General features: G+C 44.5%; 1 protein-coding gene across 1 annotated transcript; it reads left to right on the forward strand.

Annotated features, from left to right (window-relative positions):
* The first annotated feature begins 5,295 nt into the window (after positions 1–5,295).
* LOC115171729 (protein Njmu-R1) lies at positions 5,296–15,100 on the forward strand. The gene is made up of 10 exons (XM_029728815.1): positions 5,296–5,654; positions 6,357–6,440; positions 7,036–7,161; positions 7,544–7,672; positions 7,812–7,872; positions 8,239–8,358; positions 9,191–9,255; positions 9,431–9,564; positions 12,974–13,077; positions 13,230–15,100. Exons 1-10 carry the CDS (start codon positions 5,500–5,502, stop codon positions 13,440–13,442), a joined length of 1,191 nt encoding a protein of 396 aa, XP_029584675.1. The 5' UTR covers positions 5,296–5,499; the 3' UTR covers positions 13,443–15,100.
* Positions 15,101–15,556: the final 456 nt, after the last annotated feature.

A 15,556-nucleotide genomic window follows, 5' to 3' on the forward strand; every position in this document is an offset into this window, starting at 1 on the left:
CTTCCTGTGTGAGGCAGGGTCGTACTCTGTGAATGTTATAGAGCATGAACCTACAGGATCGGGTCACCGCCTTGATGTTAGTGGAGAACGACAGGGTGTTGTCCAGGGTCACGCCAAGGTTCTTAGCACTCTGGGAGGAGGACACAAGGGAGTTGTCAACCGTGATGGTGAGATCATGGAACGGCAGTCCTTCCCCGGGAGGAAGAGCAGCTCCGTCTTGCCGAGGTTCAGCTTGAGGTGGTGAGCCGTCATCCACACTGATATGTCTGCCAGACATGCAGAGATGCGATTCGCCACCTGGTTATCAGAAGGGGGAAAGGAGAAGATGAATTGTGTGTCGTCTGCGTAGCAATGATAGGAGAGACCATGTGAGGATATGACCGAGCCAAGTGACTTGGTGTATAGTGAGAATAGGAGAGGGCCTAGAACAGAGTCCTGGGGGACACCAGTGGTGAGAGCACGTGGTGCGGAGACAGATTCTCGCCACGCCACTTGGTAGGAGCGACCTGTCAGGTAGGACGCAATCCAAGCGTGGGCCGCGCCGGAGATGCCCAGCTCGGAGAGGGTGGAGAGGAGGATCTGATGGTTCACAGTATCAAAGGCAGCAGATAGGTCTAGAAGGATGAGAGCAGAGGAGAGAGAGTTAGCTTTAGCAGTGCGGAGAGCCTCCGTGACACAGAGAAGAGCAGTCTCAGTTGAATGCCCAGTCTTGAAACCTGACTGATTAGGATCAAGAAGGTCATTCTGAGAGAGATAGCAGGAGAGCTGGCCAAGGACGGCACGTTCAAGAGTTTTGGAGAGAAAAGAAAGAAGGGATACTGGTCTGTAGTTGTTGACATCGGAGGGATCGAGTGTAGGTTTTTTCAGAAGGGGTGCAACTCTCGCTCTCTTGAAGACGGAAGGGACATAGCCAGCGGTCAAGGATGAGTTGATGAGCGAGGTGAGGTAGGGGAGAAGGTCTCCGGAAATGGTCTGGAGAAGAGAGGAGGGGATAGGGTCAAGTGGGCAGGTTGTTGGGCGGCCGGCCATCACGAGACGCGAGATTTCATCTGGAGAGAGAGGGGAGAAAGAGGTCAAAGCACAGGGTAGGGCAGTGTGAGCAGGACCAGCGGTGTCGTTTGGCTTAGCAAACGAGGATCGGATGTCATCAGCCTTCTTTTCAAAATGGTTGACGAAGTCATCCGCAGAGAGAGAGGAGGGGGGGAGGGGGAGGAGGATTCAGGAGGGAGGAGAAGGTAGCAAAGAGCTTCCTAGGGTTAGAGGCAGATGCTTGGAATTTAGAGTGGTAGAAAGTGGCTTTAGCAGCAGAGACAGAAGAGGAAAATGTAGAGAGGAGGGCGTGAAAGGATGCCAGGTCCGCAGGGAGGCGAGTTTTCCTCCATTTCCGCTCGGCTGCCCGGAGCCCTGTTCTATTAAATTATCTGAAGAGTTATATTCTGAAAATTATAACTTTGAAATCTGAAGATTTTTCGTGGTGCCCCGACTTCCTAGTTAATTAAATGTACATGATTAGTTTAATCACGTAATAATAATTACAGAGAATTTATTTGATAAAATAACAGTCTTCACCTTTAATGATACCAAAGACACAACACAAGCATTCCAGCTGCTGTCATCATACCTGCTTGCGGATGAGAATTTTTTTACATGGTAAGCAAGTTGAGAACAAGTTCTCATTTACAATTGCGACCTGGCCAAGATAAAGCAAAGCAGTTCGACAACATACAACAACACAGAGTTACACATGGAGTAAAACAAACATACAGTCAATAATACAGTAGAAAAATAAGTCTATATACAATGTGAGCAAATGAGGTGAGATAAGGGAGGTAAAGGCAAAAAAGGCCATGGTGGCAAAGTAAATACAATATAGCAAGTAAAAACAGGTTTTTACTTGGTAGATTGTAGATTTGGTAGATTTCTAGTAGAAGAAAGTGAAAAGTAGAAATAGAAATAATGGTGTGCAAAGGAGCAAAATAAATAAATAAATAAATACAGTAGGGGAAGAGGTAGTTGTTTGGGCTAAATTATAGATGGGCTATGTACAGGTGCAGTGATCTGTGAGCTGCTCTGACAGCTGGTGCTTAAAGCTAGTGAGGGAGATAAGTGTTTGTAGTTTCAGAGATTTTTGTAGTTCGTTCCAGTCATGGGCAGCAGAGAACTGGAAGGAGAGACGGCCAAAGGAGGAATTGGCTTTGGGGGTGACCAGAGAGATATACCTGCTGGAGCGCGTGCTACAGGTGGGTGGCTGCTATGGTGACCAGTGAGCGGAGATAAGGGGGGACTTTACCTAGCAGGGTCTTGTAGATGACCTGGAGCCAGTGGGTTTGGTGACGATTATGAATCGAAGGCCAGCCAGAATGATCGTGTCACAATTATTAAAAAACATTAATCATACCTTGTGTTTTCTGTTTAAGCACTCTTCTTCTCTTCTCTATGTCTCCTTCCAGGTATTGCATTTGGGATCCCATCAATGGTTTCTTTGTCTATGTAAATGCTGGATATACGCAGCACTGTGGGATACTGCATTTAATGAGCATTGGATATACTGAATATAATTCAGTGTATTTGCTACTTCTAGTTAGGTTGTAACGAAAGCATGCCTACAATTACAAAAGTGAAAACACTGCATATCTTTCTGAAAGCAAAATCAGTCACTTCAACAAACTAGTGCTGTGACCCCATGTCCTTACCTGCATACAGTGGATGGTCAATCCCGGCCCCGTGTACAGTTTATTGTGACATATGTGACTTTTGAAGTATTTGACCTTCTGGTGCTGAATGACAATTTTTTGTATCGTCTAAATCTCTGCAGCAGGTACCTGGTCGTCACTAGCTTCCACATCCACAAAGTCAAAATGATGGTTAAACCCTGTCCATTTGTAAAATGTATATTTTTTTATTTGTATTTAATGACAGACTCAATAGCCTTGGTTTCTCAAACGGAGGGCCTGTTGTCCGGACCTCTGGCAGTCTCTATGGGGGTGCCACAGGGTTCAATTCTCAGGCCAATGCTTTTCTCTGTATAAATCAATGATGTCGCTCTTGCTGCTGGTGATTCTCTGATCCACCTCTACGCAGACAACACCATTCTGTATACATCTGGCCCTTCTTTGGACACTGTGTTAACAAACCTCCAAACGAGCTTCAATGCCATACAACACTCCTTCCGTGGCTTCCAACTGCTTTTAAATGCTAGTAAAACTAAATGCATGCTCTTCAAACGATCGCTGCCCGCATCTGCCCGCCTGCCTAGTATCACTACTCTGGACGGTTCTGACTTAGAATATGTGGACAACTACAAATACCTAGGTGTCTGGTTAGACTGTAAACTCTCCTTCCAGACTCACATTAAGCATCTCCAATCCAAAATGAAATCTAGAATCGGCTTCCATTTTCGCAACAAAGCATCCTTCACTCATGCTGCCAAACACACCCTCGTAAAACTGACCATCCTACCGATCCTCGACTTCGGTGATGTCATTTACAAAATAGCCTCCAATACTCTACTCAGCAAACGGGATGTAGTCTATCACAGTGCCATCCGTTGTGTCACCAAAGCCCAATATACTACCCACCACTGCGACCTGTACGCTCTCGTTGGCTGGCCCTCGCTTCATACTCGTCTCCAAACCCACTGGCTCCAGGTCATCTACGAGACCATGCTAGGTAAAGTCCCCCCTTATCTCCGCTCACTGGTCACCATAGCATCCACCCACCTGTAGCACGCGCTCCAGCAGGTATATCTCTCTGGTCACCCCCAAAGCCAATTCCTCCTTTGGCCGTCTCTCCTTCCACTTCTCTGCTGCCAATGACTGGAACGAACTTCAAAAATCTCTGAAACTGGAAACACTTATCTCCCTCACTAGCTTTAAGTACCAGCTGTCAGAGCATGCCACAGATCACTGCACCTGTATGTAACCGATGTGAAATGGCTAGTTAGTTAGCGGTGGTGCGCGCTAATAGCGTTTCAGTCGGTGACGTCACTCGCTCTGAGACTTGAAGTAGGGTTTCCCCTTGCGTTGCAAGGGCCGTGGTCTTTGTGGCGCGATGGGTAACGATGCTTCGTGGGGTGTCAGTTGTTGATGTGTGCAAGGGTCCCTGGTTCGAGCCCGGGTTGGGGTGAAGAGAGGGACGGAACCTACACTGTTACATTGATGCTGTTGACCCGGATCATTGGTTGCTGCGGAAAAGGAGGAGGTCAAAGGGGGGGTGAGTGTAACCGATTTGAAATGGCTAGTTAGTTAGCGGTGGTGCGCGCTAATAGCGTTTCAGTCGGTGACGTCACTCGCTCTGAGACTTGAAGTAGGGTTTCCCCTTGCGTTGCAAGGGCCGTGGCTTTTGTGGCGCGATGGGTAACGATGCTTCGTGGGGTGTCAGTTGTTGATGTATGCACGGGTCCCTGGTTCGAGCCCAGGTTGAGGCGAAGAGAGGGACGGAACCTACACTGTTACATGTACATAGCCCATCTATAATTTAGCCCAAACAACTACCTCTTCCCCTACTGTATTTATTTATTTTGCTCCTTTGCACCCCATTATTTCTATTTCTACTTTGCACTTTCTTCCACTGCAAATCTACCATTCCACATTCCAGTGTTTTACTTGCTATATTGTATTTACTTCGCCACCATGGCCTTTTTTGCCTTTACCTCCCTTATCTCACCTCATTTGCTCACACTGTATATAGACTTATTTTTCTACTGTATTATTGACTGTATGTTTGTTTTACTCCATGTGTAACTCTATGTTGTTGTATGTGTCGAACTGCTTTGCTTTTTCTTGGCCAGGTCGCAATTGTAAATGAGAACTTGTTCTCAACTTGCCTAGCTGGTTAAATAAAGGTGAAATAAAAAATAAAAAAATAAAACACCTAACCCCAACTTTAATCCTAATCTTAACCACACAGATAACCTTATGTCTAACCTTAAATTAAGACCAAAACGCATGTTTTCCTTACATACATTTTTACTATATAGACAATTTTGACTTTGTGGCTGTGGAATCTAGATATAAAACAGTCCATATGTCATCGGATAGTAAACCTTCAAAAGACCGGTAAACAGTGACCACTAGCGGCTGTTCAGGCTAATGAACGTCAATATCCCAGAAATTATTATGCCATTGTTTGTATATTCAGAAACATGAACTTAATTTTACCCATTGATACGTGGCTATAAGTGTGCAACGACCTCTGATAATTTCGGCATAATTTAGCTATTTTGATAACTGATCAGTTTATTTCCTGGACCAAATCATGTCATAGCAAATTTTACACGGACCTTAAACAACGACGGAATCATGGAATTACACTCCGCATGCGTGAGTCAGATCGTGGATCTTTAGAAATAATGTTAGACTCGTCTCTTCAGTAAAGGAATTTGTTAGTCTATTCACATGCCTAGTATTGTTATTATGTGTTATCCAGTTCAACCTGCATCCTAAATAACTGAACGTCATTTCTCGGTATCTGTCATCTGTTGTTACGTGCGAAGCAATCATGTTTACCTCGCAAACTTCCATGCAAACGTCCTCCTTCCAAGATTCAATTGACGTGGAAGAAAAGGATACGGATTATGATAACGAAGAGATGGGATATAATCAGAAAATACAGTTGAACTGTTACTATACCATTTATCTCTACCAAGGCACCAGGTAATATTCTCCATCTGAATGTTCTGTTTGAGTCTATCTAACATTACATCAATCAATTTGTTTTGACAGTACACAATGACCGGCATTATCACTACGGCATTATCTGGTATGCAAATATCTGCAGATGACGTGAATGTTTACTTGCCTTAGCTACTAGGCTATAGAGAATCTATGGACCTCGGTCCCTCACCCTTCTCCATAGGGATGAATGGAAATACATTACCAATCACACCAATGTCTGACTTTGTTGATATTATTAGACTCATTGGAGGTTGGAGGTTCTCACAATGTACAGTATTCATGCTCTGACAATCTGTATACATACGCTGTCATTAGAGGAACTATGGGAGGATGGGCTCATTGTAATGGCTGGAATGGAACCAATGGAACGGTATGAAACAACACGTTGGACCCTGTTCCATTTATTCCATCCAGTCATTACAATGAGCCCATCCTCCTATAGATCCACCCACCAGCCTCCACTGACTGTGATAACGTCATCAAGCTAGTCCAGCTGCATATTGAGGCCAATTTCTCTGTCACTGTATAACCACTTTCTCCCAAAATCACTGGTTCTCTGTGGACATCAACTGTGGATCCTGCTGCTGACTTACTGTACTGTCAGTTCAGACTTGCTGTTCTGTTCTCCACTAACTAACCACCACGTCATGAGTATAGTAACTACCTACAGTACCTGTCTAGATCTGAGGCAGCTGCAGAGGGCAACGTGGCATGGAGCCAGAGAAGAACAGATTCCACAGCCAGTACCAGTCAGGAAGACTTTAGGTAACCAAGGTCTCCCCGTGACCCGTCCGTTTCTCTAGTGATTCTATTTCTGTGGCTTTCAGTGTTGTTCTTCTCTGTCGTATCCATGGGCCTGCTGCTGGAAACCTATCAACCTGGAATCAACACTGTTTCTTTCCTGTCATGATGTCATCAGTGTGCTTCCGGCTATCTGGGATATGGAGTCACAAAGCCTAGTACCTATCTACCTCCTTCTGTACACACTGTTCACCCTACTTCTTTTGGGATGTCGTCTTTCTGGGACGTCAAGTTGTTTCAGCCTCAGATTATATAATGATGATGATATGATATTGTTATGTTATTAAAACGTGATATTTCAGTGTCACATCATGCATCTTACATAGTGACCGTAAGGAAAGAGAAGTGGGAAGGAAGGATTTAAATAGGCTCTGTGACTCACATGGAAACTGGAAGATTCTGTTTCACTATATCTGTATCTAGCCTTCATGTTGTGTTGATGTGGCTTTTGTTCGTCGGCTTCCTTCTTCATCTCCTCTTTGGCTGTCCACTTTCTCATCAGATCTGATTGGTTGCCTGTCACTGTTTCCATGGTAACCGACTCTTGCCCCACCAACAGCCTCACCCTAGTGGACAGCAGCCTGCCGGTAGAGGCGGAGCCTGAGCTACGATGCTACATCTCCCGGAGGCTGAGCAAAGGAGCTCTGCTGGGGGGCATGGGAAACATTGCCGCCGTGGAGCTCAGGTGACCTTAACTAACTTAAACTAAGGGCCTCATTCCAAACCAACCCATCTCTCCTTTCCTTAAGAACTTGTTGAACCTAATTTCAAACCAATCCAGCTTTAATATCCTTAGGGACCTGTTGAGCCCATCTCACAGATCTGATTGGATTGCTTAGGTATGGTATCAGCAATATAGTAACTATATACAGGCCTGTGTATATAGGCCTGTGTGTCTCTGGCTCTATCTAGCTAAGCAAGGTATTGATTTGGAATCAGACCTAAGTATTCTCTCCTTATGTATACATCTGAAGCAATGTGGCACCAATTAGCCTGCACACTTCTAAAGCAGTGTAAACCCAGTGTTTTACATTCATAATAAATATGTGTTTGTTGTCCCATCCCAGTGTCCCAGAGGCGGCGGTGGGCTGTTACTGCTGTCTCCTGGAGCAGGAGAGATCCCCAGAGCAGCCCGACGCAGACGGCAATGGCTATGTGATCTGCCTCATGGGAGGCTCTGAGAAAGGCCTCAACCTATATCCTTTACAGGCTAACGCAGCTCTTTCTGAATCATAATTATGTAGAGTCTGTCTAGACTTGTATTGTGTAGATGGGTACTGAAACTCATAAACCATTCATCATTCAACCATAAACCATTTCCTTAATCGACCGTACGTTTAGACTTGAACTGGACAAGTACGTGCAAGGCCTGCAGAGCAGTCTACAGACTCCTGAGGTAAGCTGGAAGTGGAATCACCAAAATAATATAATTGTACTGGATTCTATTATCTCTTGGACAGGGCTCCTTTGTAATAAACACATGTATATCTGAAGGGGACTCATCTAGGTTGTCTTCAGTAGGGGAAAAAAAACGTTTTGAAACAGGGAGGTACTACCTGACGTTGTCAAATGAGAACACAGATTTTTCTTCTCCATTGTGAAATGTTTTGCTATCAGTGTGACCTACTTAACTATAAATATAAAATGACTACACAAATAGGTAGTCCCATGCCCCTGTGTAGGGTTATAACAGTGTTATCTCTCTCTCTGTCCTCCGTGCGTGCGTGCGTGCGTGCGTGCGTGCGTGTGTGTGTGTGTGTAGCTGGTGAACCTAGAGACTGAGATCAGGCCCTACCTGAGCATGTGGTACGAGGAGTCGGTGATGCACATCCACAGAGTGGTGCAGATGGTCCAGGGGAGCATCAGCTTCCTGCTACATGCTGTGAGTCACCTTTGACCCATTATTTGATCGTTACCATAGTGATTAATTCCCCCTGTACCAGTGATTCCCCCTCATTCTTTCAATACATTTACTTCCCCTCCATGCTTCACTATGTCATTTTTTTGCTTGTCCATATACCCACTCACTTTACTTACTTGGGCTGTGTCCACTAGCTAAAGATATAATTTAGTCTTTACTGACTAGTAGCAATCTTGCTTGACAAAACAAATGGGAAGTGGAAACATAAAAATGCAAAATGAGATATTCTCAGCGTATTGTATTGTCACAAAACATCTTCACATTTGTTGGCGTCAGTCACGCAATTGCATAGTTCAAAATGCATAATTTTCTTTGATGGCCATCAATGTTGCCACTTAGAGCAGAAATAAAGTTCCAAGAATAATTTTGACTGGTTGTCATTGTCGGATAATGCTTTAAAAAAAATCTGTAACGCTGATCAGGCCCATGTCATTGTAGAATAAAGTTTTGTTTAAAATGCAGCGCTGATCAGGCCCATGTCATTGTAGAATAAAGCTTTGTTGAAAATGCAGCGCTGATCAGGCCCATGTCATTGTAGAATAAAGTTTTGTTTAAAATGCAGCGCTGATCAGGCCCATGTCATTGTAGAATAAAGTTTTGTTTAAAATGCAGTGCTGATCAGGCCCATGTCATTGTAGAATAAAGTTTTGTTTAAAATGCAGTGCTGATCAGGCCCATGTCATTGTAGAATAAAGTTTTGTTTAAAATGCAGCGCTGATCAGGCCCATGTCATTGTAGAATAAAGTTTTGTTGAAAATGCAGCGCTGATCAGGCCCATGTCATTGTTTTGAAGGCTCTGAGTCACATACATGTGGAGGTCACCAATGCAGATGACAGGACCAAGGCTGATGTTGCTAGGTGAGTTACTTTAAAGGTCCAGTCCAAATTGGGTTTTCGGTCAAATTCTGTTTAATAAATGAGTATCACTTCTGAAAATAATCTGAAAACGCCTAGTCTTTATTTCTGTGGTTAAACTATAAGAATATACAGTATGTGCTGTGAATATGAATGAATATGGTTCATGTGTGTGTAGGTTCATTAAGGCAGCCAGTCTGCAGGGCCTGGTCCAGGAGGACACTACCACAGCCTCTCTGTATAAGGCCTCAGAGGCTCTTACTGACCTGGTCATAGACTGCTCCACCAGCCCTCCTACACTCTCCAACACAGGTCTGTGTGACTGCTCTAATCTGTGGATATATACACACACAGGTCTGTGTGACTGCTCTAATCTGTGGATATATACACACACAGGTCTGTGTGACTGCTCTAACCTGTGGACATACACACACACACAGGTCTGTGTGACTGCTCTAACCTGTGGACATACACACACACAGGTCTGTGTGACTGCTCTAACCTGTGGACATACACACACACAGGTCTATGTGACTGCTCTAACCTGTGGACATACACACACACACACACACACACACACACACAGGTCTGTGTGACTGCTCTAATCTGTGGATATACACACTCACACACACACACACACACACACACACACACACACACACACACACACACACACACACACACACACACACACACACACACACACACACACACACACACAGTTCTGTGTGACTGCTCTAACCTGTGGACATACACACACACAGGTCTGTGTGACTGCTCTAACCTGTGGACATACACACACAGGTCTGTGTGACTGCTCTAACCTGTGGACATACACACACACAGGTCTATGTGACTGCTCTAACCTGTGGACATACACACACACAGGTCTGTGTGACTGCTCTAACCTGTGGACATACACACACACACACATACACACACACACACACACAGGTCTATGTGACTGCTCTAACCTGTGGACACACACACACACACACACACACACACACACACACACACACACACACACAGGTCTGTGTGACTGCTCTAACCTGTGGACATACACACACACAGGTCTGTGTGACTGCTCTAACCTGTGGACATACACACACAGGTCTGTGTGACTGCTCTAACCTGTGGACATATACACACACAGGTCTGTGTGACTGCTCTAACCTGTGGACATACACACACACACAGGTCTGTGTGACTGCTCTAACCTGTGGACATACACACACACACACAGGTCTGTGTGACTGCTCTAACCTGTGGACATACACACACACACACAGGTATATGTGACTGCTCTAACCTGTGGACATACACACACACAGGTCTGTGTGACTGCTCTAACCTGTGGACATACACACACACACACACACATACACACACACACACACAGGTCTATGTGACTGCTCTAACCTGTGGACATACACACACACACACACAGGTCTATGTGACTGCTCTAACCTGTGGACACACACACACACAGGTCTGTGTGACTGCCCTAACCTGTGGACATACACACACAGGTCTGTGTGACTGCTCTAACCTGTGGACATACACACACACACAGGTCTGTGTGACTGCTCTAACCTGTGGACAAACACACACAGGTCTGTGTGACTGCTCTAACCTGTGGACATACACACACACACACACACACACACACACACACACACACAGGTCTGTGTGACTGCTCTAACCTGTGGACATACACACACACAGGTCTGTGTGACTGCTCTAACCTGTGGACATACACACACAGGTCTGTGTGACTGCTCTAACCTGTGGACATACACACACACAGGTCTATGTGACTGCTCTAACCTGTGGACATACACACACACACAGGTCTGTGTGACTGCTCTAACCTGTGGACATACACACACACACACACAGGTCTGTGTGACTGCTCTAACCTGTGGACATACACACACACACAGGTATATGTGACTGCTCTAACCTGTGGACATACACACACACAGGTCTGTGTGACTGCTCTAACCTGTGGACATACACACACACACAGGTCTGTGTGACTGCCCTAACCTGTGGACATACACACACAGGTCTGTGTGACTGCTCTAACCTGTGGACAAACACACACAGGTCTGTGTGACTGCTCTAACCTGTGGACAAACACACACAGGTCTGTGTGACTGCTCTAACCTGTGGACATACACACACAGGTCTGTGTGACTGCTCTAACCTGTGTACATATACACACACAGGTCTATTGGAATGACTCTAACAAACAGACACTTTCCCACAGTCACAAATACAGATCTGTGTTACAGCTGTAGCTACACTACTCTACAAAACAGGTCTTTGTACAGTGCATTTGGAAAGTATTCAGACCCCTTGACTTTTTCCACATTTTGTTACGTTACAACCTTATTCAAAAATGTATTACATCTTTCTTTTTCTCTCATCAATCTACACACAATACTTCTTAATGACAAACCAAAAACTTTTTTTAGAAATTTCTGCAAATCTATAAAGCTGAAATATCACATTTACATAAGTATTCAGATCCTTTACTCAGTACTTTGTTGAAGCATCTTTGGCAGCGATTACAGCCTCAAGTCTTCTTGGGTATGACGCTACAAGCTTGGCACACCTGTATTTGGGGAGTTTCTCCCATTCTTCTCTGCAGATCCTCTCAAGCTTTGTCAGGTTGGATGGAGCACAATGCTGCACAGCTATTTTTAGGTCTCTCCAGAGATTTTCAATCTGGTTCAAGTCCGGTCTCTGGCTGGGCCACTCAAGGACATTCAGAGACTTGTCCTGAAGCCACTCTTGCGTTGTCTTGGCTGTGTGCTTAGGGTCGTGGGTGTCAGTTGTTGATGTGTGCAAGGGTCCCTGGTTCGAGCCCAGGTTGGGGCGAAGAGAGGGACGGAACCTACACTGTTACACAGAGATGGTTGTCCTTCTGGAAGGTTCTCCCATTTCCACAGAGGAACTCTAAAGATCTGTCATCAGGTTCTTGGTCACCTACCTGACCAAGGCTCTTCTCCCGTGATTGCTCAGTTTGGCCATGCGGCCAGCTGTAGGAAGAGTCTTGGTGGTTCCAAATTTCCTCCATTTAAGAATGATGGAGGCCACTGTATTCTTGGAGACCTTCAATGCTGCAGACATTTGTTGGTACCCTTCCCCAGATCTGTGCCTCGACACAATCCTGTCTCGGAGCTCTACAGACAATTCCTTTGACCTCATGGCTTGGTTTTTGCTCTGACATACACTGTCAACTGTGAGACCTTATATAGACAGGTGTGTGCCTTTCCAAATCATGTCCAATCAATTGAATTTACCACAGGTGGACTCCAATTAAGATGTAGAAACATCTCAAGGATAATCAATGGAAACAGGATGCACCTGAGCTCAATTTCGAGTCTCATAGCAAAGAGTATGAATACTTATGTAAATAAGGTATTTCTGTTTTTTATTTTTTATAATACATTTGCAAAAATTTACAAAAACCTGTTTTCACTTCATCATTATGGGCTATTGTGTGTAGATTGCTGAGGTAAAATAATTATTGAATCCATTTTAGAATAAGGCTGTAACGTGGCAAAACGTCAAGGGGTCTGAATACTTTCTGAAGGCACTGTACATGTTCACACAGACATAGAATCACCAATACATTTTCCATGAATGATCGTCACAGACTACACACTGGCTAATCACTCCGTCATCCCTCTCACACCTTTTTCCACAGTTAGTAACCGTTTCTGTGATGACTGGATCCAGGCATTCCTGAACGCAGCAGAGCGCTGTAACCCTTTCCTCCTCAGACAGATCCTGGAGAACTTCAAACTCAAGGTGGGCAAACACACAGCACACAGACAAGTGGATCACTTTAAAACATGATATAAATACTGTATTTCCAGGCCATGTTTAAAATGGCTTACTGTTTTCTCATCCATGCTCTTTCTCTCTCCCCCTCTCTCCTTCTCCTCCCCCTGTCTTTCCAGGCCATCCAGGACATGAACAGTCTGAAGCGGTTCATCCGCCAGGCTGAGTCGAGTCACTACGCTCTGTTCCGCTGCTGCCAGTTCCTGCAGGGCTGTGGGAATGGGGACGTGCTGCTCCAGAACGCCCACGCCGAGCACCGGGACCTTCCTGAGGCCTGCAGCATCATCCGCGTGCTGGACGAGTTCCTCAGCGAACAGCAGGCCCAGGGATAAGGATAGGGATGAGGGACACACCGCAGCCACCAGGTCGGCGATAGTTCAACTCAAATTGACAGTGACACCTCGAGGGCGGCGATAGTTCAACACTAACCCACCCAGTCTCAACACCATGGCCTGTATTTATAAATTATCCTTTATAAGTCAGAACTCCTATTCTGAGATGTGGATTTGTGAAAACAGGCCCAGACCTGTGTGAAATAGGGGTGCGCTTGATTTGAGTTGGCCACTTTTGGGTCCATTTCTTTTGTTAAATTGTTGTACCAGACTAACTAAATCAAGCACAGCACAAGGATTTGGAAGTATTTGACCCAGGTCTCCTCACACTGGAACTCTTCCATGCTAGATGTCAGTGTGTATCTGTTTTTGGCACTTTTCCTTTACCGTTGGTGCTTTACAGTGGTCACTGTCTTCCATTTGCGGTGTGATTGAATAGCATTTACCCAGAAGAAACAGACCAAGTATGTTGTATCTGGATCAGAATTAACTCTAAAAACAAAAATATCCAAAGTCATGTTAACACTATTGCTTTCTTTGCTGGTATTAAAACACGCAGTACTATAAACTAATGGAAACACTATCAGTATGTTTAACACATCCTATAAATCGAAATAATTTGTTTCGCTTGTCTTACATCATGTCCAGATGTTGTATTTCTTTTAAATGATTAGTCTTGCTTGCCTTTTGTCTGCATGTCAGTATGCTATCTACATACTACAGTACAATCTTGCTTTTCTGCATAGTGGAACAATGCACAAATCACTTTAATCAGCTTTTGTTACTTACTCGATTTCACCAGTAAAAAAATAGCTACACACTGATATTCCCATGTAGCTCAGTTGGTAGAGCACGGCGCTTGCAACGCCAGGGTTGTGGGTTCGATTCCCACAGGGGACCAGTACGAAAATGTATGCACTCGCTACTGTAAGTCACTCTGGATAAGAGCTTCTGCTAAATGACTAAATTCATGTGCTGCTTGTTTTTGTATTTCTGTTGCTGACTGCAGTCTTCGTCTTATCTAAAGATACTCGTTAATGTGGTTAATCCTTACATTCCTCAGTAGGGAATATTAGTGTTGTAGAGGCCAACATGTTGTATATCTACTTCACAGGAGGCTGCTGAGGGGAGGACGGCTCATCATAATAGCCAGAACGGAGTGAATGGAATCAAACGCATGGAAACCATGTGTTTGATACCATTCCACCCTTTCCTCTCCAGCCATTACCATGAGCCCATCCTCCCAAATTAAGGCGCCACCAACCTCCTGTGATCTACCGTCACTGTGTGTTAAGTTACAAAAATGACCTTCACAACTCTTCACCAGCCCTGTTGTAATGATGGTATGTTCAGGGCTAAATAACCCACATGATTTATTGTGCCTGTATGACAGCAACTACGTAGGTTCTGTTTTCCTATCAATGTGTCTACGTCTCTAAAAGTATATCATGGTGAAAATGAAGCAATATTGTCTGTGAAGGTGTGTCCTTTAAACTGTGAACCAAGTGACATGTTAGTCGGTGAGCTATTGTAGTGGACAATGACTGATCATACAACCTTTTAACTGTGCATTTAAAGCTCCTGTACAATTTAATGTCTATTAATGTGGAGTCTATCATGTTGATCTGTGGTTTGACTTGTATAAATAGTCATGTGAATCCTCTGTGTGGACTGAATCATGAATATGTGATCTGATTTGACCATATGAAACAATAGGGTGTCACGACTGTTTGAAGAAGCGGACCAAGATGCAGCGTGTTCGTAGTTCCACATATTTATTAAGTGAAACTGAATGCAAAACAAACTATGACGCAGAGGACAACACACTACTCAAAAGACAATAACCCACAAACAATGAGAAAAACCCCTACATAAATATGATCTCTAATCAGAGGCAATGAGGATCAGCTGCCTCCAATTAGAGATCAACCCCAAACAATCCCAACATAGAAATAGACAAACTAGAACCTAAAATAGAAAACAGATTAGCCCAAAACACCCCCTGTCAAACTCTAGAAAATGACATCTTACTAGGGTTCGGATCAGGACGTGACAGTACCCCCCCCCCCCCCAAAAGGTGCAGACTCCGAATGCACACAGACAAAAGCAATAAA

This window comes from Salmo trutta, chromosome 32 (assembly GCF_901001165.1).
Source record: "Salmo trutta chromosome 32, fSalTru1.1, whole genome shotgun sequence".
In the NCBI taxonomy this organism is placed as follows: Eukaryota; Metazoa; Chordata; class Actinopteri; order Salmoniformes; family Salmonidae; genus Salmo; species Salmo trutta.

Bases quoted from the DNA above. Each gene is read 5' to 3' on its own strand.
- LOC115171729 (XM_029728815.1), top strand. From the start codon at position 5,500: ATGTTTACCTCGCAAACTTCCATGCAAACGTCCTCCTTCCAAGATTCA. The intron at 8,359-9,190 runs GTGAGTCACCTT...ATTGTTTTGAAG, and splicing joins TCAGCTTCCTGCTACATGCT to GCTCTGAGTCACATACATGT. The intron at 9,565-12,973 runs GTCTGTGTGACT...CTTTTTCCACAG, and splicing joins TCCTACACTCTCCAACACAG to TTAGTAACCGTTTCTGTGAT.